This window comes from Anolis sagrei, chromosome 6 (genome assembly GCF_037176765.1).
Source record: "Anolis sagrei isolate rAnoSag1 chromosome 6, rAnoSag1.mat, whole genome shotgun sequence".
Classification (NCBI taxonomy): Eukaryota; Metazoa; Chordata; class Lepidosauria; order Squamata; family Dactyloidae; genus Anolis; species Anolis sagrei.
The window spans coordinates 133695808-133719404 of record NC_090026.1 but is presented as its reverse complement, the minus strand read 5'-3'; the positions used below and the strand labels follow the sequence as shown (position 1 = coordinate 133719404).

Sequence of the window (23597 nt, the reverse complement as noted above, 5' to 3'; positions counted from 1 at the left end):
ATGCATCTTATTTTACAGTTGAAACACACGCAGGTAATAAATAAAATCTGTTGTTGTTGTTGTTTTTGCTATCATTATTATGTAATGTAATAGTAACCAAAAGTCCCAGACTCAGCTTGCTTCCAAGCATTGCGCGACCGATCATCTTCATGCATTTTATTTTACAGTTGAAACACACACAGGTAATAAATAAAATCTGTTGTTGTTGTTGTTGTTGTTGTTGTTGTTGTTGTTGCTATCATTATTATGTAATGTAATAGTAACCAAAAGTCCCAGGCTCAGCTTGCTTCCAAGCATGTCCCGACCAATCATCTTCAAATAAATGACTGGTTGTCCTTACACGACAAATAAATATCTTCATGCATTTTATTTTACAATTGAAACACACGCAGGCAATAAATAAAATCTGTTGTTGTTGTTATTGTTGCTATCATTATTATGTAATGTAATAGTAACCAAAAGTCCCAGGCTCAGCTTGCTTCCAAGTATTGCCTGACCAATAATCTTCATGCATTTTATTTTACAGTTGAAACACACACAGGTAATAAATAAAATCTGTTGTTGTTGCTATTGTTATTATGTAACATAATAGTAACCAAAAGTCCCAGGCTCAGCTTGCTTCCAAGCATTGCCCAACCAATCATCTTCATGCATTTTATTTTACAGTTGAAACACATGCAGGCAATAAATAAAATCTGTTGTTGTTGTTGTTGCTATCATTATTATGTAATGTAATAGTAACCAAAAGTCCCAGGCTCAGCTTGCTTCCAAGCATTGCCCGACCAATAAACTTCATGCATTTTATTTTACAGTTGAAACACATGCAATAAAATATGTTGTTGCTTCCATGCATTGCTTGACCAATCATCTTCGTGCATTTGATTTTACAGTTGAAACACACGCAGGTAATAAATAAAATCTGTTATTGTTGCTATCATTATTATGCAATGTAATGGTAACCAAAAGTCCCAGGCTCAGCTTGCTTCCAAGTATTGCCTGACCAATCATCTTCATGCATTTTATTTTACAGTTGAAACACACACAGGTAATAAATAAAATCTGTTGTTGTTGCTATTGTTATTATGTAACATAATAGTAACCAAAAGTCCCAGGCTCAGCTTGCTTCCAAGCATTGCCCAACCAATCATCTTCATGCATTTTATTTTACAGTTGAAACACATGCAGGCAATAAATAAAATCTGTTGTTGTTGTTGTTGCTATCATTATTATGTAATGTAATAGTAACCAAAAGTCCCAGGCTCAGCTTGCTTCCAAGCATTGCCCGACCAATAAACTTCATGCATTTTATTTTACAGTTGAAACACATGCAATAAAATATGTTGTTGCTTCCATGCATTGCTTGACCAAACATCTTCGTGCATTTGATTTTACAGTTGAAACACACGCAGGTAATAAATAAAATCTGTTATTGTTGCTATCATTATTATGCAATGTAATGGTAACCAAAAGTCCCAGGCTCAGCTTGCTTCCAAGTATTGCCTGACCAATCATCTTCATGCATTTTATTTTACAGTTGAAACACACACAGGTAATAAATAAAAGGGTGCATCTACACTAGGCAGGCTGTTAGGAATGATGGGAGTTGAAGTCCAAAACACCTGGACGGAGGGCCAAAGTTTGCCCGTGCCTGATCTACGCTGCACCCCAGTCTGCTCTTCCTCTCACTGGACCCTGAGGAAGGGTCCGGTTCAGGGTCAGAGGGGCTTTGTGGTCCACTATCCGCTCCTTTTGGTCAGGTGCCCCTTTCCCCTGCTTGGCTGCCTCTGGCCCTGGCCGGGCTCCTGTTAATGAGTACCTGGGGCAGGTGGGAGGGAGGGAGGGATGGAGGGGGGGGGTCATTGACCCCTGGCTTCCTTCCTTCCTTCTTCGCTCCCTCCCTGCCGGACAGAGGGCCATCTCCTTCTGGACTTCTAGGCCAGAGATGTGGGTGGGCCTCAGCCTGGCCATAGCCTTCCTGCAGGTGGGGGCGCTCCAAGCAGGTAAGGGGGAGCAGCCAAGGGGGGGGGGCAGCAGAAGGCACTCCTTTCTCAGCCCTGGATGCACCCCCCCCCTCACCCAAGAGCAAGGGTCACTTGGATCATGTGATTCCAATGTTTATACTTGGTGTTTCAATTCTGTGTTTCGAATGTCTAAATGTTGTCTTATTTGTTATGTTTTCATGGTTTTGTTGCTTTAATGCATCGTTAATATGCTTATTGTTTAGCTATATAGTTTGGCCACTATATATCTATGGTGGCCAAACCATATATCTGAACAGTAAGCATATTAATTATGCATTAAAGCAATGCAATAGGGCTGCAATCCCTGGCCAGCTGCATTGCTCCCTTGCACACTCTTCCTAGGGATTGCCAGGGATGGCAGCCCCATTGCATTGCACCCCCCAACTGAGCCTTCCTTCCTCTTGGGGATTTAAGACACCCCCCCCCCCCAAAGTCTTGGTTGTTTGTGTGTCTTGGAGGGAGGGGACGGTCCAGTGCTTCCAGCAAGGAGGAGCTTTCAGTGTTCTTGGCACTGGTTATGCAACCAGGAGGAAGGACGAAGCAAGGAGGAGGGCAAAGGGCAAAAGGGCACACGTCTTCTCCCTCCCTCCCTCCCCATTTGAGTGAACCCTTGACCTGCTGCTGCTGCTGACCCCAGACCCAAATGGCGCTCAAGTAGGCCAGGTCTGGAGCACCTTCTTTGGGTCCTTCTCCCCAGGATCAGGGCTCAGCTGCAGGAAAGGAGTCACCCTGGACATGTTGCAAATTGAATGCTTATAATTGTTTCAATTGTGTTAATTGTAACTGGGCGTTTTTTAATGTATTGTTTTTGGGCATCTAAGGACTGCATGCTGTAAGCTGTCCTGAGTCCCTCTTCAGAGGTGAGAACGACAGGATAGAATGCCCGAAATAATAGTAATAATAATAATAATAATAATAATGCTGTGGACTCATCTTGTTGTGTTTCAAATAATAATAATATGCCAATAATAATAATAATAATAATAATAATAATAATAATGCTGCTGTGGGCTCATCTTGTTGTGTTTCTAATAATAGTAATAATAGTAATATGCCCATAATAATAATAATAATGCTGTGGCCTCATCTTGTTGTGTTTCAAATAATAGTAATTATAGTAATAATAATATGTCCATAATAATAATAATAATGCTGTGGGCTCATCTTGTTGGATTTCAAATAATAATAATAATAATAATAATAATGCTGTGGACTCATCTTGTTGTGTTTCAAATAATAGTAATAATAGTAATAATAATATGTCAATAATAATAATAATAATGCTGTGGGCTCATCTTGTGTTTCAAATAATAATAATAATAATAATATGCCAATAATAATAATAATAATAATAATAATGCTGTGGGCTCATCTTGTTGTATTTCTAATAATAATAATAATAATAATAATAATAATAATGCTGTGGGCTCATCTTGTTCTGTTTCAAATAATAATAATGATGATGATGATGATGTGGACTCATCTTGTTGTGTTTCAAATAATAGTAATAATAATAATATGCCAATAATAATAATAATATTAATAATGCTGTGGACTCATCTTGTTGTGTATCTAATAATAATAATAATAATAATAATAATGCTGTAGACTCATCTTGTTGTGTTTCAAATAATAATAATAATGTGCCCATAATAATAATAATAATAATAATAATAATAATGCTGTGGACTCATCTTGTTGTGTTTCAAATAATAATAATAATATGCCCGTAATAATAATAATAATAATAATAATAATAATAATAATGCTGTGGGCTCATCTTGTTCTGTTTCAAATAATAATAATAATGATGATGATGATGATGATGATGCTGTGGACTCATCTTGTTGTGTTTCAAATAATAATAATAATAATAATAACAATAATGACAAATGCAAGATACTCCACTTTGGCAGAAAAAATGAAATGCAAAGATACAGAATGGGGTACAATGCCTGGCTTGAGAGCAGTACGTGTGAAAAAGATCTTGGAGTCCTCGTGGGGAGGAAGTTAAACATGAGCCAACAATGTGATGTGGCGGCAAAAAAAGCCAATGGGATTTTGGCCTGCATCAATAGGAGCATAGTGTCTAGATCTAGGGAAGTCATGCTACCCCTCTATTCTGCTTTGGTTAGACCACATCTGGAATACTGTGTCCAATTCTGGGCACCACAATTCAAGAGAGATATTGACAAGCTGGAATGTGTCCAGAGGAGGGCGACTCAAATGATCAAGGGTCTGGAGAACAAGCCCTATGACAGGGGCGGTTCTTCCATTACGCTAAGTAAGCGGTTGCTGAATAGTTTGTTTTTCCAGGGGCGCCGGGGGCGCCTCTGTAAATGCCCCTCCACAGTTGCGAGTCGCAATCTTTCTCTGCCTCCAGAGGCGGCTCAAGGCAAATTACACTTTTGCTTAGAGTGCGCGTCTTGGGGGGGGGCGCAGGGGGGCGCCCTTGAGCTCCCTCGCTTGGCCTCCGGGGGAAACGAGAACTGACGGGGGACTCGGTGGAGAGCATGAGGAAGATCAATATGGCGCTTCCTGGCCTGGGGAGGGCTGGCGAGAGAAGAGGGAGCAAAGTGGACAAAAGGAGAGCCGTGGGAGGGGCAAAGGGAGAGACGCCTCTTCTGCCTGTCTTTCCCCTCCATTGGGTTCGGGAGTTGTAGTCTCAGTTTGGCCACAATCCGTGACTTGGTGTGGGAAACTCATTCCCATTTGGTTACTTTTCTGCAATGTTTTGGGGAGGAAAGGCTTGGAATATGGCTTCTCCTCTTCGTTCTCTTCCTCCTCCCACTACTTTGGGACGAGCAGAGATTTCTCCCTGGTGTCCGGAGGAGTCCTGAGGTGTTGGTGTGTTGCCTTCAGGGACTGAACTCTTTGTTGTTGCTCCCGCCTGCTTCTCTTTGGCTTGCAGCAAATGGTTTGCCCGAAGAGCAGGCTTCCCTTCCCTTCTCTCTCTCTCTCTCTCTCCCCACGGCCTTTCCAAGAGCAGGATTCCCTTCCTTTCCTTTCCCCTTCCTTCTCTCTCTCTCTCTCTCTTTTTCTCTCTCCCCCCCCCCCCCATCCTTTTCAAGAGCAGGCTCCCCTTCTTTTCTCTTCCCTTACCTTCTCTCTCTCTCTCTCCCCACGGCCTTTCCAAGAGCAGGATTCCCTTCCTTTCCTTTCCCCTTCCTTCTCTCTCTCTCTCTCTCTCTCTACCCTCATCCTTTTCAAGAGCAGGCTCCCCTTCTTTTCTCTTCCTTTCCCTTCTCCCTCCTGCGTCCTTTTCTCCCGTGGAAGGAGAGACTTTCCGTCGAGATCTTCCCCCGAAGCTCTCGAGGTTTGTAAAGGGTCAGATCTGGGGAATATGGAGTGTTTCCTAGTTTCCCAAGTTTCTCCCCCTTCCCCCTCTCCCTCTCCACGAGCTGTGGTTTCTGCAAAAGGCTTGAAATCCAGCCCCAGGCTTTCCAGCCAGTCCAGGATATTTAATATTGTGTGTTCATATAATATTTATAATATTATAATGTAATATAATATAATACTACTAATAATAATACAAAATAATAATTATATATTTTATAGTAAAGGTAAAGGTTTTCCCCTGACATTAAGTCCAGCGTGTCCAACTCTGGGGGTTGATGCTCATCTCCATTTCTAAGCCAAAGAGCTGGCATTGTCCGTAGACACCTCCAAAGTCATGTGGGAAGCATGACTGCATGGAGCACCATTACCTTCTCACCAGAGCGATACTATTGATCTACTCACATTTGCATGTTTTCAAACTGCTAGGTTGGCAGAAGCTGGGGCTAACAGCAGAAGCTCATGCCACTCTCTGGATTCGATCCTGCGACCTTTTGGTCAACAAGCTTAGCAGCTTAGTGCTTTAACCCACTGCACCACCGGGGGCTCCCAGTAATATAAAATATAATATATTTTATATTACATTTAATATTACTAATAATATTATAATATATTGTATGCATATATATCTTGCAAGCCACTCTGAGTCCCCTTCGGGGTGAGAAGGGCGGCATATAAATGCCATAAATAAATAAATTATATAATATAATGCCAAGTTTTCAAACTTTGATTGTGTGCATGTTTTCTTTTAAATACAGTACAAAGGTACCCTTGGTTTGGTCTGATACCATAAATAAATAAATACTAGGGAATCCTGGAGGCACCAGGACACTTTGGTAAAGAAGGCTAAAGATCTTAGGTGCATCAACAGTTTAGAATTAATGAAGTTAGCCCTGACATTGGCAAACTTTGGCCCTCTAGGCATTTTGGACTTCAACTGCCATCATTCCTAACAGCCTCAGGCCCCTTCCTTTCCTCCCTTTTCCTGCTTAAGCGGCTGAAAAGGAAAAGGCTGTTCAAGCACCTGAGGCTGTTAGGAATGGTGGGAGTTGAAGTCCAAAACACCCAGAGGGTCAAAACTTGTCCATGTCTGAGTTGGCGCCAATTTTAAGTGCCATGGCTCAATGCTAGGGAATTCTGAGAGATGTTGGGTGCTTCCACACTGTAGAATTAATGCAGTTGAGTCTCGCTTTTAATTGCCATGGCTCAATGCTAGGACTTGTGTTTTGGTGAGGCACCAGCACTCTGTTACAAGTATTGCAATCGTTATGGCCATCCAAATGAGGTCCTAAGGAAGAGTCTTACCCTCTCTGTATAGGTAAAACTGTATTTTCATTGCAACTCAGAGTGCATCTCCACTGTCCAATGAATGTAGTCTGGCTGACTTTTAACAGCCATGGCTCAATACCAGGAATTTCAGTTTCTCAAATCACTCCTGACACATAAATTTTTTTTTGGTGAGGCAGCATTTTAGTAAGAAAGGCTAAAAACCTTGGGTGCATCTAACACTGTAAAGTTAATGCATTATGACCCCACTTTTAGGTGCCAGGAGTCAATGCTATGGAATCCTGGAGAAGTGTAGTTTAGTGGAGCACCAGCACTTACAAAGAAGGCTAAAGTATTGTAGTTTGGTGAGGGACCAAGGCATTCAGCAAGTGGCGCAGTGGGTTAAAGCACTGTGCCGGCAGGACTGAAGACCGACAGGTCGCAGGTTCAAATCTGGGGAGAGGCGGATGAGCTCCCTCTATTAGCTCCAGCTCCTCATGCGGGGACATGAGAGAAGCCTCTCACTAGGATGATAAAACATCAAAATCATCCGGGCATCCCCTGGGCAACGTCCTTGCATACGGCCAATTCTCTCACAACAGAAGCAGTTGCTCCTGACACGACAAAAAAAAAAAAAGCAAGTATGGCAGGGACGTAGCAAGTATCTTTATGGCCATCCAATTGAGGTCCTTAAGAGAGTGCCTCTGTGCATGGATGAGACTATTTTCATCATAGGGGGTTGGACTGGATGGCCTATGAGGTCTCTTCCAACTCTAGGAGTCTATGAAACTGCATTAAGGCTACAGTGTATATGCACCTAGTAGGCTGGTGAAGCACTAGTCTTTGGAAAAGATGGCTCAAGACCTTACAAATCTTAAACTCCCAGGATTCCAGAGCATTGAGGCACGGCAGTTAAAGTGGTGTCAAACTGCTTTGCTTCTACAGTGTAGATGCACCCTTTGACTTTTCCAAAGTGTCTGGCCTCTGTCCTCAGCCTTTTCTTGGGCAGTTTGTGAGTACTCTTGCGTGCCTTGGCACCCTGCTTTCTTCCCCACCCTTTCCCAAGCCGTCCTTCGCCTTGTAAAACGAGGCTTTCGGGAGATGCTGCAGGTCATGTGGCTGTGTTAGTGCAAAACTGGACTTTCCAAGAAGAGAGAACCTCAGGACAAAGTCTTGGCTTTCCATTGCTCTTTGGCCTCTCCTTCACTCACAGTGGAGAGTGCATCACCAGATTTTTGGAATTGTAGTGTTACTCGCAAGAACATGACACACTCAAAACACCCAATTTCCATGACTCATGCTAATGTTTGTATGCAAAGATATAGGCTGGCTCTACACCAGGTGTGGGTAAATTCTGGCCCTCCAGGGGTTTTGGACTTCAATTCCCACCATTCTTAACAGCCTCAGGCCCTTTCCTTTTCCCCCTCAGCCACTTAAGCAGGAAACGGGTGAAAGGAAGGGGCCAGAGGCTGTTAGGAATGGTGGGAGTTGAAGTCCAAAACCCCTGGAGGACCAAAATTTGTCCATGCCCATATATATGTGTGTGTGTGTAATTGTTGTTTTTTTTGGGGGGGGGGGGCGCCAAAATACTCTTTGCTTACCATTGAAAATTACCTAGGGCCGCCTCTGCCTATGAGGAGCGGCTTAGGGAACTGGGCATGTTTAGCCTGAAGAAGAGAAGGCTGAGAGGAGACATGATATCCATGTATAAATATGTGAGAGGAAGCCACAGGGAGGAGGGAGCAGATCAAGGGTCTGGAGAACAAGCCCTATGAGGAGCGGCTTAGGGAACTGGGCATGTTTAGCCTGAAGAAGAGAAGGCTGAGAGGAGATATGATAGCCATGTATAAATATGTGAGAGGAAGCCACAGGGAGGAGGGAGCAAGCTTGTTTTCTGCTTCCATGGAGACTAGGACGCAGAACAACGGCTTCAAACTACAAGAGAGGAGATTCCACCTGAACATGAGGAAGAACTTCCTGACTGTGAGAGCCGTTCAGCAGTGGAACTCTCTGCCCCGGAGTGTGGTGGAGGCTCCTTCTTTGGAAGCTTTTAAGCAGAGGCTGGATGGCCATCTGTCAGGGGTGATTTGAATGCAATATTCCTGCTTCTTGGCAGAATGGGGTTGGACTGGATGGCCCATGAGGTCTCTTCCAACTCTTTGATTCTATGATTCTATGATTCTATATGCCCATAATAGTAATAATAATAATAATAATAAGGCTGTGGACTCATCTTGTTGTGTTTCTAATAATAATAATAATAATAATAATAATGATAATGATAATAATAATTATGATGCACTCACTCTCAAGCACTTGCAGCTGAAGGAAAGTCCCTTTGCACCTGCCCCTGCCCAAGGCCTTTCCTTCACCTGCAAGTGCTTGAGTGTGAATGCCTGCCTTGCAGCCTCGCCCACCAGAAGCCACGTCCTTCTGGGGCTCACCAAACATGGCATGACACAAAGGCTGTTGCCCCCTCCCCAATTCCCGCCACCCTCCCCTCCCTCTTTTAGAGGACATCATAGCCAACTGGTCAACGGGCGTGGGCTCCACCACCTGGACTGTTCCCACCACCATGGAGACTGTGACTGAATGGACGACAGTGGATCGGCCCATGGGGGTGATAGGTGAGTGGCCACAGGTTGGTCAAGGGGAAGAAGGAGCACCTGGAGCAAGGCCAAGGGGGGGACCATAACAGCAAGTGATGGGGAACATGGGGAGGTCATCTCTTCTGACCTCCCCACAGCCCCCATTTCCAGGCTCCACCACCAGCCCTTTGAGGTGGGCCTCTCACACTTCTTCCAGCCCTGTATAGTGATGCATTCTTTGCCCCCCTCCCCACCAGAGCCCCCCCTGGCCTGCAAAGGGGAGGGGGACTGCCCTCCGTGGAGCCATTGCAAGAAGGAGGAGGAGGAAGAGGAGGAAGGGTCTGGGCGCAGGTTCTGCCACTGTGGGCTGGGCTACCACCTGCACCCTACCCTGGGCTGCATTCCAGGTAAATCAAGGGGGAGGGAGGGGGCACACCTGGGGGTTGGGGCCAAGCCCTCCCAGGCTACCCACTCCCCATTTTAAAAGACCACCACTGCCTGCTCCTCTCACCCATGAAGCCAGGGTCTTCGCTGCCCGCCTGCTGCTGCTGCTCCCACCACCTCCACTGCCCCCCTTGGAAGCCCCCTCAGAGGAGCAGGTGGACTTCCAGCTCCGGAGCTTGGTGAGGACCCCCTCCCCACATCCCCCCTTCCTTTGGGGCTTGCTCCCCCCTGGCCTGGCCCCATGCCCCTCCCTGGCACCTGGCCGGTCTTCCTCCACAGTGGTCCAGAGAGGTGAGAGGCACTGGGTTAGCAGCACTGGGGGTGGGCCAGAGAGACGAGGGGCAGGAATTGGGGGGAGCGTACTGGGGGGGGGGGTCAGAGGTAAAATTGACACACCACCCAGCTCCCCCCCCCTTATACTCTCTCCATCCACCCCAACAGTTCCAGCGCATCTTAGGACACCTGGATGGCTATCTGGGAACATCTGTCCAGGAGATGAAGTAAGTTGGGAACCAACTGGACAATGAGGGTGTGGGGGGGTATGTTTCACTACCCCCCCCCCCAGCATTTCCCAGGTGAATACTGAGCCACAGGTGGTTAATCATGCCGTCCATCCTTCTCGTCCTCTGCTGCCCATCTGTTGTGGTTCACATACATGTAGATGAGATCGGGATTCCATAGCCTGGAGGGCCTTTGGAGAGTGGTAGATGGTTCTTTCACTGAGGGAACTGAGAGGATTTTAGATCAAGATTCTGTCTGTGAGATGGGACTTGGAAATGAAACTATTTTGGAGTTCAACGGTCAGGGGAGACTGTGAATGGTGGAGATGACTTTTTGCCTACAGGTAGCAGAGCAACTCCTGATAAAGGCCTGGAAGGCCGGGATAGTTCACCTGAGAGAGCAGGTGTGTTCGACAGGGGTGCCAGGCTTGTTTTGAGGGAGCAAAACATTCAGCTTAGGAAATTCAAAAGGCTTCGTGAGAAGGAAGCTCAGAGGAAGTCAGAAAGTCAAGGCCAAAGAAATGCATTCATGTTTTGCAGTCCTTAAATGAGAGTGCGCTTCTTTGAACCTTCAGATCAGGCAACACTGTGAGGTAGTGAGGATCTCTAGTCCTGTTTCCAGTTCGTGTTTTAGCCAAAGTTTGTGGGTTTTCTGGACTCATGTTCATGTTTTGATTTCTGCTGCCCTGGATTCATGCTCATGTTATGACTCTTGTTTTTCCTGTACCTTTTGGATTATTTGACTTATTCTCTTTGAAGTGTTTTACTCCTGGAATATTGTGTCCAATTCTGGGCACCACAATTCAAGAGAGATATTGACTCTAAGCTGGAATGTATCCAGAGGAGGGCGACTCAAAGGACCAAGGGTCTGGAGAACAAGCCCTATGAGGAGCAGCTTAAGGAGCTGGGCATGTTTAGCCTGAAGAAGAGAAGGATGAGAGGAGATACGATAGCCATGTATAAATATGTGAGAGGAAGCCACAGGGAGGAGGAGGGAGCAAGCTTCCTTTCTGCTTCCCTGGAGACTAGGACGCAATGGAGGAATGGCTTCAAACTACAAGAGAGGAGATTCCACCTGAATATGAAGAAGAACTTCTTGACTGTGAGAGCCGTTCAGCAGTGGAACTCTCTGCCCCAGAGTGTGGTGGAGGCTCCTTCTTTTGAAGCTTTGAAACAGAGGCTGGTTGGCCATCTGTCAGGGGTGATTTGAATGCAATATTCCTGCTTCTTGGCAGAATGGGGTTGGACTGGATGGCGAAGGTGTGGTGGACTTCAACTCCCACAATTCCTTGAGGCTCGTGTAAGCCTTTGGGGCGAATGCCGAGCCTCAAGGAATTGTGGGAGTTGAAGTCCATCACACCTGGAGGGCCGAAGGTTCCCTACCCCTGGCCTACCAGGTCTCCTCCAACTCTAGGATTCTATGATTCCTCACCAGCTTGATTGGTTTTTTCCTTTTACTTATGGACTACTTTTTCTGATTACTGATTGGATTTTCCCTTTCTTATCCCTTTTGGTGACTTTTCCCTTATTTAATAAGCTGTTGTATTATTGCTTTGGAGTCCTGGTTGATGCTAAGGGGCAAGGGGATCTCTGGCTGAGGCGCAACACCATCTGCCCCTCCACAGGTGGCCCGGTCCGGAGGTGACTCTGACCCACCACTTCTCGGCCTGGATCCCGGCCACGGTCCAGGAGGTGGAGGGGGCCCTTGCTGCCTTCTGGGCGCAGTGCCGTGACAGGAGCAGCCCCCTCAGCCATAGCCTGGCCTGCGTCTTCCTGCGCCAAGTGGACATGGACACCTACCAGAGTGAGTGGAAGCCAAGGCAGGGGTCACTCCTGTCTACCTCCCCCACCCCATCCCACCCCAGGTCAGAGGTTTCAGCGTTCAGGTCCTAAGAGGGAAAGGGGGGGCATTGTGAGGAGGAAGAGGGGCTTGGCTTTCCTTTCTGGCAATGGTATAGAGCTGGAATTTAGGGGTCCGACCAATCAGACTCCTCAAAGAGTTCGTTGCCCTGGCGAGACAGAGAAGCACCCAATATTTCTCCCTGATTTTCCCAATAAAAGGTCTCACCAAGTTGAAGGAAGTGCCACCGAGGTTTATTAGCGATTCAACTGAAAAGGATGCAAAGCAGCAATCATTCGCCAAGCAAAGCATGTGGTTACAGAAATAAATGGCATTTTTATAGAAAATACAGAGTTGTGGGTTTCAATTCTCCTCGCTCCCTGCCCTCCGCCTGGCTGAAAAGTGATTGGCTGATGCCCCAACAGCTGGGAGGAGGCTTGGCCACCCTCTGAGTGTGTGGGCGAATCAGAAGGCTCCTGCCACTTTGGCGCATTGGCAAATCAGGAGGGAGAGAGGTGGGACAAGGAATACAATGCATTCTTGAGTGGATTATGGAAACTCAGGAAATGTCCCAATGCCTGGCGAGTCCTAGAAAGGCCTGCAATCCAGTCTATTGTCCTGTGATGGGTGGCAATAAACATAATCCATGTTTTCTTTACCAGCACAGACAGGGGAACAATGGGAGCAAGGGATGTCTATAGATAAGAGTTCTTTGTGATGGCTAATTTCTGCCCCTCCAGGATCAGGGCAACTTCCTTACACATTTTTCCTCAAGGAGATGGGAAGATGGGAAGGGGGCAAAAAGGGTCAGGGCAAGGTCAGATACATGAAGGGAAATATAGAAATACAGGAGAAAATATGAAAATATAGAAGTCATAATACAGAGAGTAAACCCAACTACCCTCCCTCAGTGTCCATAAAGGGAAATCTATCCATGAGGGGAAAGAGAGTCCCTTGTTTGTGAGATGGGGGGCCATCAGGAGCCCAGGTGTGCCTCAGGTGGAAAAAGTCAAATACTTTTGTGGCATGATTTTCAGTAATAAATTGGTTACCTTCTGCTATAAATATATGAAAATAGGGTATAAAGCCTTGATTAAACGATACACATCAAATTGACCAAGGCTTAACCCTTATTATCCAGTCTGGTGTCCTTGCTCTTAGCAAACTATAAGTTACTATCTCTAATGGGGGGAGGGTCATGTTCGACTTCAGCAAGGTGCCTCTCATCTCATTTCATCTCATCTCATCTCTCCCTTCAGGCCTGAGCCTCTGCGACCTCGACCCCTGCGACCCTGTCTCGACCATCTGCTCCGCCCAGGAGGGCCTCCTCCATTGCGCTTGCCGGGCGGGCTTCCTCCAGGCCAGTCCCATGGATCGCACCTGCGCAGGTGGGGTGGGGTCTTTAGGCCCTTGGGGACCAGCAGTCCTTCCTCTGCCATCCATGGGGGGCTTGGCCTTTGGTCCCCAATGACAGAGGATGGAGATGCCCATTCTGGGGGGCTGGCTGTTGAGCCATTGAGTTCAGGGCCCATTCCTTGCAGGTGGACCCCTTGGCTCTTCTCTGAGGGGTTCCTTGAGGGGTGGAGGGGGGTTGCTTGCCACCCTCCCCTCATATCTTTCTCTCCCTTTCACCCCTCCTCCACAGCTTGCCCCAGTGGGCTTTTCCTGCAGGACGGCACCTGTGCCAGGTGAGCCGAGCCTACCTTCCTTCCTTCCGGAGCGACCCCCTCCTTCCCTCCCTTCTCCGCCTCTCTTTCACCACGTTAAGCAGGACACTCCCCACATCAATGGGGAAACGTTGTAGTGAACCCCAAATGGTTCCTGTTCTTTTAATGCAGAGTTCAAGGCATAGTAAGGCAGCTTTGATCAATGAGGCACTTCAGAGACCATGCTTGGTTTGAACACTGTTCATGTGACATTTATTGAGTATCATCCAATTAGAAACCCATCAGAATCGTATCGAGAGAGAGAGAGCTCTCGTTCTCTCATCTCACGCACTCACGCACTCTCCAAATGAGGATGATCGGCCTTCTTCGAGAGGATGGACGTCTCGTTGCCACGGTTCAGCTTGATCTTGGACGTCCCTTGCCTTTATAGCCTGAAGTCACTCTTCAACAGGTTGTTCCACTCTCTTGACTTCAGGACATTCACATTCACCTTTCAGGTGGTGTGATTTATGGGGCACGGCCTGCATTGTCCATTGTTCCCCAGCTGCGCCTTCCCGCTTCCTCACTTCGTCTGCCAGGTCCGCCCCATATCATGCTTTGCGAGAGTTCCATGTTGATTCTTCAAGCCTGTTTTCTTCTGGTCGTCTTCATAGAATCCTAGAATCCTAGAGTTGGAAGAGACCTCATGGGCCATCCAGCCCAACCCCATTTTGATATAGATAAAGATGGGTGGGTGGATAGATAGATACAAAGATAGAGATGGATGGATGGATGGATGGATGGATGGATGGATAGACAGAGATGGGTGGGTGGGTGGATAGAGATGGGTGGATAGATAGAGAGACTATAGAGATGGGTGGATGGAAGAGAGAGGGGGATGGATAGACGGATGGATACATAGAGATGGATGGATAGATTGAAGATAGAGATGGGTGGATGGATGGATGGATGGATGGATGGATAGGTAGGTAGGTAGGTAGACAGACAGACAGATAGATAGAGATGGGTGGATGTATAGAGATGGTTGTATAGATAAAGATGGGTGGGTGGATAGATAGATACAAAGATAGAGATGGATGGATAGATAGACATAGATGAGTGGGTGGGTGGATGGATGGATAGAGATGGGTGGATAGATAGACTATAGAGATGGGAGGATGGAAGAGAGAGGGGGATGGATAGACAAGGTGGATGGATACATAGAGATGGATGGACGTCTAGATAGACTGAAGATAGAGATGGGTGGATGGATGGATGGATGGATAGGAAGATAGATAGATAGATAGATAGATAGATAGATAGATAGATAGATAGATAGAGATAGATAGATAGATAGATAGATAGAGATGGGAGGATGGTTGTATAGATAAAGATGGGTGGACAGATAGATACAAAGAGAGAGATGGATGGATAGATAAATAAATAGACAGACAGATAGATAGAGATGGGTGGATGGAAGAGAGAGGAGGATGGATGGATAGACAGATGGATGGATACATAGAGATGGATGGATGTCTAGATAGATTGAAGATAGAGATGGGTGGATAGGTAGGTAGGTAGGTAGATAGGTAGATAGACAGAAAGATAGAGATGGGTGGATGTATAGAGATGGATGGATGGTTGTATAGATAAAGATGGGTGGACAGATACAAAGAGAGAGATGGATGGATAGATAAATAAATAGATAGACAGACAGACAGATAGATAGCGATTAGTGGATGAAAGAGAGAGGAGAATGGATGGATAGACGGATGGATGGATGAATACATAGTGATAGATGGATGGTGAGATAGATAGAAGATAGAGATGGGTGGATGGATGGCTACATAACTAGAACTGGATAGATAGATAGATAGATAGATAGATAGATAGATAGATAGGTAGATAGATGTGTTGATAGATACAGTAGATAGAGAGATGGATAGAGAGATGGATAGCTAGAGATAGGTGGATGGATGGATGGGTGGACAGATAGACAAGCTGTAATTTTTTTCATGACGGTGCTCTCAACCAGAGCTTCCTCCCTCTTGCCTGGAAGGGTTGGAGAAGAAGGGCTACCAACAGAATGGTGAGGTGGGAGCACAAGGGGGATCCCAGTACCCCCAGCTGACCCAAGTCCCTTTCTTTGTGCCAGTGGTGGCCGGAGAGTCTCTTGGTCTCCTGGACCTTGAATGCTTGCTTTGTGCTGGCCCCGCCCCTCGGAATAAGTAATTGACAAGAGATGTGTGGCAAAGACTGCATGCACCCATCCAGGCAGGGCTTGGTCCTGGGCCCTTTGGAGCCAGTGCCTTTTCCCTCCAAGAGCCACAGTTGCCTCTCCGGCCTCCCTCCCTCCCTCCCTCCCTCGTCCTCTCCGCTTATCACCGGCCAGATCTGCTGCCCTTCGCCCCCTTCAGCCGGGCCCTCTGCTGACGCTGCAGCAAACCCTTCTCTGCTGGTAGTAGAGAGGGAGAAAACTCCACCGAGAGCCCCTCCTGCACTTTTAGGGGGTCTCTGGAAAGGGGGCCTTGCCTTCCCTCCTATTTGCCCCAGATCCGCCCCCAAAAGGGTCCCTGGGGTGTGCCTACTGCAGGCATGGGCCAACTTTTGTGAGGAATTGTGGGTGTTGAAGTCCAAAACACCCGGAGGGTGGGCTGAAGTTGGCCCATGCCTGCTGTTGTATGATCGGAGGTGACCCCCCCCCCCCCCCCCGCTTTCCAGGGCTCTGTAAAAGATAGTTCAAAATCAGGGGATTCATAGCTTTGCCAAGAACACCAGGCTGAATTGATCCCATAATCCCCTATCTCTCCTCCTGTTTTTATGAATGGACTCTGACTACTCATTGCTCCCCTAAACTTCCATGCACCCCCCCCCCCCCCAATGAACTCTTACGGGTTCTTATTAACTTTCACCAGAAGCGACTTGCAGTTTCTCAGGTCGCTTCTCACACGATTAAAAAAAATTAACTTTCATTAACTTTATAGGAACTTCTATAAACTCTTGCCAAACTTTATGAACTTTTATAAACTTTGGGGGGGGGGGGGCTGTCATGACTTCTCCTTAGACCTTGCATGATTCCCCCTTTTCCTATGAACTCTGTGTATGCTCCCTTGCCCAATTCCTCATTCCCTATATGTATGTATGTCTATATTGGAAAATATGAAGGAAAGCAACCTCTTCAAGAACCAGCAACTCATGGCTCTTGGAGTTTCCAAACTTCCTGGGCTGATAATCCCCTAACAAAGGACTCAACCAGATCCATTTGCATGGACAATAAGTAAATGGCCTCGGAGAGCTAATAGGGCCTCGGAGAGCTAATAGCCAGGCCATCCAGAACAATGGAGTCTATGGACATCCTGGATCACCCAACACAAAGGACATCTTCTGGGCACCACAATTCAAGAGAGATATTGACAAGCTGGAATGTGTCCAGAGGAGAGCGACTAAAATGATAAAAGGTCTGGAGAACAAGCCCTATGAGGAGCGGCTTAGGAAGCTGGGCATGTTTAGCCTGAAGAAGAGAAGGCTGAGAGGAAATATGAGAGCCATGTATAAATATGTGAGAGGAAGCCACAGGGAGGAGGAGGGAGCAAGCTTCCTTTCTGTTTCCCTGGAGACTAGGACGCAATGGAGCCATGGCTTCAAACTACAAGAGAGGAGATTCCATCTGAACATGAGGAAGAACTTCCTGACTGTGAGAGCCGTTCAGCAGTGGAACTCTCTGCCCCGGAGGGAGTGTGGTGGAGGCTCCTTCTTTGGAAGCTTTTAAACAGAGGCTAGATGGCCATTTGTCAGGGGTGATTTGAATGCAATATTCCTGCTTCTTGGCAGAATGGGGTTGGACTGGATGGTCCCAGGAGGTCTCTTCCAACTCTTTGATTCTATGATTCTATGATTCTATCTCTCCATCTGCGAGGAGCCGGGGATTTGTCATCCGCCTCCTTGCTGTGCCACATCCTGATCTCCCGAAACTAGCATCTACTTCATCAATGAACTCCATATTGCAGGACAGCGTGACAAAGGACCTCTCAGGGCTACATAATTATGTTAATTCAAGGAATCAAACAATAACCTAGGCCAGGCTTGAGAGCCTGAAGCTATCGCCGGGTCATTTGGCAAACACCAGCCATTCTTCATCCAGTCAACTAGACATTTCTTCATTGTTTCCCTGTTGCCCACCACCTTTCCACCTCATTGGCTGGGTGGCCAAAAGTGGGGCAGGGCCCTCATTGGATCTGCTCAACCAATCATAACAAAGCCAGCTCCGGTGGGGGTGGGGGGGGGATGGGAACTATTGAACCTGAAGGCTATAAATATTCTATTTTTCTGCCCAGTGAGTTATGTTGGCTCCTGGACAGATTACTGCGGTCGTCATCCATTCCAGCTGGAATGAAATAAACATCTCGGTGGCTTTCCTTCAACTTGGAGAGACTTTATTTTGGGGAAAATTAGGGAAAAATCTTCTCTGGTGCTTGCTGTCTCACCAGGTGTTCCAGATCCTCTTTCTTGGTCTGGCCAGTCTCTGCCTAGGCAGCCCCCCCCCCCCCCCCAAATTCGTGTTTGACATCAGTAGAAGCATTCTGTGAGGGTTCGGGCCCCCTCCTTGGAAGGAAAGGCCCAAATAGGTTGCAGTGCCCTCCTTAGGACGTGGTGCAGCGGTGACCTTTCCTCCCTTTCCTCTTCCAGGTGTCCCTTTGGGTTCGGTGGGCCCGGCTGCCAGGAACGTAAGTACCCCCCCCAATTCCCCCTCCCTTGATCTCTATCCAGGACTCCGATCCATTGGAGCACATCCTACTATGGAATGGAGAGGGATGCAGTTTGTCAAGGCACCGCCAAGCAGCCAGGAAAGCTGAAAACAGTGTCAAACTACAACTCCCAGGTTCTCTTACCCTGCACTGTCCTCTCTTTGCTTCTCCCGCAGCCTTCCTGCTGGCCTTGGTCCTGGTCTCCTGCTTTGCTGGGATCCTCCTCCTCCTCCTGTTTGTGGGGATGGTCCTCCTGCCAGGGTAAGAGGGGCAGACCCCCATCACCCTCCTCCCAAGTGAGGCCCTGGCCTCCTCCTTTGGTCCTGGCCTTGGTGTTTGGGGAGGGGAGTCCCAGTGTGAGGGTCTAGTCCTGCTTCTTGAGAAACCAGGAGCAAGCCGAGGGGGCCTGGAGAGGGTCCTCTGACCCACTTTGGCTTCTCTCTCTCTTATGGAGATGGGCACTTGACCAAGATGGGTGGAGGGGATAGATAGATAGATAGATAGATAGATAGATAGATAGATAGATAGAGATAGAGATGGATGAATTGATAGATAGACATAGATGGATGGGTGGATAGGTAGATAGATAGATAGATAGATAGATAGATAGATGATAGATAGATAGATAGATAGATAGATAGATACAAAAATAGACATGGATGGATGGATAGATAGATAGCCATAGATGGGTGAATAGATGGATGGATGGACAGATAGAGATGGATGGATGGATGGATGAATAGAGATGGTTGGATAGATAGAGAGACATGGATGGATGGAAGAGAGGGAGGTGGATGGATAGATAGATAGAGATGGATGGATGGCTAGATAGATAGATAGATAGATAGATATAGAGATGGATGTATTGATAGATAGACATAGATGGATGGATGGGTGTATGGCTAGATAGATACAAAAATAGAGATGGATGGATGGATAGACATAGATGGGTGAATGGATGGATGGATGGGCAGATAGAGATGGATGGATGGATAGAGATGGATGGATAGAGAGAGAGACTATAGAGATGGGTGGATGGAAGAGGGGGATGGATGGATAGACGGATGGGTAGATGGATGGATAAATAGATAGAGATGGGTGGAGGGGTAGATAGATAGATAGATAGATAGATAGATAGATAGATAGATAGATCAATGATAGAGATGGGTGGATGGATAGATAGAAGATAGATAGAGATGGGTGAATGGGTGGCTAGATAGATAGATAGATAGATAGATAGATAGATAGATAGACAGATGTGTTGATAGACAGACAGTAGGTAGATAGATAGATAGATAGATAGGGAAAGAGAGAGGCACCATTAGTCTCTTGCATGCGAAGGAAGGAAGGAAGGAAGGAAGGAAGGAAGGAAGGAAGGAAGGAAGGAAGGAAGGAAGGAAACTTCCAGTTCCCAGAATCTCATAGCATTGCCCCAGGGCTGTTAACGTGGTGCCAAATTGCATTAATCCATTCAGTTTAGACCAGTGGTTCCCAACCTTTTTTTGACCAGGGACCACTCACTGGTCTTCTCTCTCGTTCCCACCAGCCGTGCTTGGGATGGGGGTGGGACTGAGAGCAGGGCCTCCTCCGATGGTCGCAGTGCCCGAGCTGGTTTGTAAGAGGAGATGTGATTGGTCAAATAGCCTGGACCTGAGTTGTTTAGGGCTTTGAAGGTGATGACCAGCACCGCGTGGTCAAGCCAGGGCAATAAAAATACCTTTAAAGAGGAAGTGACCGCATCCCTCACAGAGATTCTATTGCTACATCTTCAAAAAGGAGTACAGAGACAGAACTTTGGGTTCAAAATATTTATTGAAGTAAAAAGAAATCCATTCTAGATAGAAAAGTTCTTGGATCTGACTAGCTGACTAAGCTCATCTTCTAAGGAAGGTAAAAATGATGAAAAGTCAAAAGTATCCATGCAGCTACAGTTTGCCTGGCGAAAGGCAAAATGCGTCCCCACTGGTAGGGAGACAAAAGCAGAGAGAAAGAAACAACAATGGAGAATCAAAACTTGGCCAAGCCAGGGCAATCAAAATACCTTTAAAGAGGAAGTGACCGCATCCCTCACAGAGATTCCATTGCTACATCTTCAAAAAGCGGAGAGGAGATCGTGGAAAGGAAGAAGAGTAAAAACCAATCCCCTTCTGAGAGAAGCATGCATAGGAATGTGGGAGAAGGAATCCCTCACTCTAATCTTATAGCTAAGTCTAGCTACTCATTGAGGACTGGAGACTTGTGCAGTCCAGGGATGAAACCCAACACTTTCTATTTGGATGCCCGAGTCTTCCATCCATTTTTGTCCAGTTGTGTTTGGGGGCTGAAGGGTCTCTCCTTCCTTCCTTCCTTTGTTTCTCCCCCAGAAGAAGAGCCCCCGACCCACTTCCAGAGCCCCCCGGGCCCCCTCCGCTGCCCCTCCTCTCTCCGGCCCTGAGCCTGCCCCGTGTTCGGCCCCCCTGGACCCAGGCAGAGGAGGATGGGCCCCATAGAGACAGCCGGCGCCCCCCACCTGTGGCCCTCTGGGAAGCGGTGAGTCTCTCTTTCGTGGGATAGATGGGGACTGGCCTGGAGGACCTTCCTTTGGGGGTCTCCTTCCTTCAGGGGAGCTGAGTTGGGTGGCCCTTGGGGTCCCTTTCCCTTTCCTAGGAGGCAGGGGGTGGAAGTGGGTGGGGAATAAGGGGGGTCTCAGGTGTGAGGGGGGGAGGGGGTCCTGAGGGTGCCTCTACCCCCATATTTGCCCTCAAAGGCCCCCCATGATTCCATTTTTGGAGGCAAATAGAGGAGGGGGCCACATCTGCAGGATTTCACTTCCAGTTGATGCTCCTCTCACGGAACCCCTGTGGTTTTCCTTCCTTGCAGAGTGGGGTCCCAGGATCCGGTCCCCGCAGCATGAAGACCTTCCTGGGGGGCCCTAGGACCCCTCCCCCTGCTGCGGACCCCCCACCTCTTGCGGGGAACACCAATCTCATCTTTGTCGGAGATGGGACGGAGGGGACGGGCAGGAGGAGCGCCTTCTGAAGTGCCGGAGTGGGGGGTCTCTTGGGATCATGACATGTGCCCCATTATCCCCCTCCCCAACTGTGCATTTGGAACTGGATTTCTCACTGATTTCCTGGGGGGGGGGGGGAGAGAAATAGATGATATTGGAAGGTCAGAATGGGCTGCAAGGGGCTGATTTGGAAAGAGACTTGCGGCTTCTCTCTTTGGCCCTTCAAGTGTTTTGGACTCCAACTCCCACCATTCCTAACAGCCTCAGGCCCCTTCCTTTTCCCCCTCAGCTGCTTAAGCAGCTGAGGGGGAAAAGGAAAGGGCCTGAGGCTGTCAGGAATGGTGGGAGTTGGAGTCCAAAACACCTGGAGGGAGGGTCAAAGTTTGCCCATGCCTTTTTTTATAGCAAGGAGGAGCCTGGTGTCCAGCTTTGCATGGTCCACTTCTTGCTAAGGTCAAGGCCAAGGCCTGTGGTTGGCTGCCCGGTCGGTCGGTCCATCGGTCAGTGAAGCCTCCTGGCAAACATAGCCCGTTGCCATGAAGTCCACTTGACTTGGTCAAGATGGGCAGCGAAGCCTCCTGCCTGCTGGGAATCATGCAAACCCTGAGATGAAACAGATTCTCCGAGGTCTTGCAAATCTCTGGGCTTTTAAAGTATGGTTTTGCCAAATACAATTGTAAATAAACAACGCTTCCTTGTCCTCCTCAGTCTGGTCTGGCCGACTGACCCTCCAGCCAGGAGGCCTCTTTGGGAAACTGGTTTAATACTTCTTGGGAAGATCTAACCTCTAGATTAGGTTTGCTTCCATCCGTTTGAATTAAAAGTCCCACAAATATATGAGACCTGGCTGTAAGGTGGAAAAGTAATAAGTCGATGCGAGGCAAAATCAAAATATGTATCGGAATAGTTTCCTCACGAAGACTTGTACATAGGTAAAATGCTTTGTTGCAGTAAAGCAGTCAGGAAGAATATAATAATAATAATAATAATAATAATAATAATAATAATAATAGCCATCAAAGCCAGAATAGAAAAGTTGATGACAGATCCCAAGTGTAGACTCTGCAAGGAAGCAGAAGAAACAATAGATCCCATCCTCAGCTGCTGCAAGAAGATTGCGGACAGACTACAAGCAGAGGCACTACACTGTTGCTCAGATGATTAATTGGAACTTGTGCCACAAACACTATCTGCCTGCCACAAAGAATAATAATAATAATAATAATAATAATAATAATAATAATAGCCATCCAAGCCAGAATTGAAAAGTCAACGATCCCAAGTGTAGACTCTGCAAGGAAGCAGATGAAACAATAGATCCCATCCTCAACTGCTGCAAGAAGATCGCACAGACAGATTACAAGCAGAGGCACAACGCCTTTGCTCAGATGATTCATTGGAACTTGTGCCACAAACACCATCTGCCTGCCACAAAGTATAATAATAATAATAATAATAATAATAATAATAATAATAATAATAATAAAAGCCATCAAAGCCAGAATAGAAAAATTGGTGACAGATCCCAAGTGTAGACTCTACAAGGAAGCAGATGAAACAATAGATCCCATCCTCAGCTGCTGCAAGAAGACGTGCAGACAGACTACAAGCAGAGGCACAACGCCTTTGCTCAAGTGATTCATTGGAACTTGTGCCACAAATACCATCTGCCTGTGATGAAGAACTGGTGGGATCACAAGCCAGAAAGAGTTACAGAGAATGAACACGTCAAACACCTCTGGGACTTCCGGATTCAGACAGAGTTTTGGAGCACAAGACTCCTGACCTCACAATCATGTTAAAAAACAAAATATGGATCGTCGATGTTGCAATTCCAGGTGACAGCAGGATGGAAGAGAAGCAACTGGAAAAGCTGAAATGATATGAGGATTTAAAGATTGAACTACAAAGACTCTGGCACAAGCCAGTCAAGGGGGTCCCAGCGGTGATGGGCACACTGGGTGCAGTGCCTCAAGACCTTGGCCTGCACTTAAACACAATTGGCGCTGACAAAATTACCGTCTGCCAGCTGCAAAAGGCCACCTTACTGGGATCTGTACACATTATTCGCCTATACATCACACAGTCCTAGACACTTGGGAAGTGTAGAACGTGTGATCCAATACAACAGCCAGCAGAGTGACCTTGTCTACTGTGGACTCATCTTGTTGTGTTTCTTATAATAATAATAAAACTGCATAGCCAGCAGAAACCTACGTATG

At 47.0% G+C, this 23597-nt stretch overlaps 1 protein-coding gene across 1 annotated transcript; it reads left to right on the top strand.

Annotated features, from left to right (window-relative positions):
• Positions 1-1890: 1890 nt before the first annotated feature.
• Positions 1891-22082, top strand: LOC132779111 (protein HEG homolog 1-like). The gene is made up of 12 exons (XM_060782819.2): positions 1891-2000; positions 9137-9250; positions 9469-9618; positions 9731-9834; positions 10097-10155; positions 11781-11959; positions 13255-13383; positions 13641-13683; positions 18328-18365; positions 18563-18647; positions 20750-20915; positions 21246-22082. Exons 1-12 carry the CDS (start codon positions 1943-1945, stop codon positions 21402-21404), a joined length of 1284 nt encoding a protein of 427 aa, XP_060638802.2. The 5' UTR covers positions 1891-1942; the 3' UTR covers positions 21405-22082.
• Positions 22083-23597: the final 1515 nt, after the last annotated feature.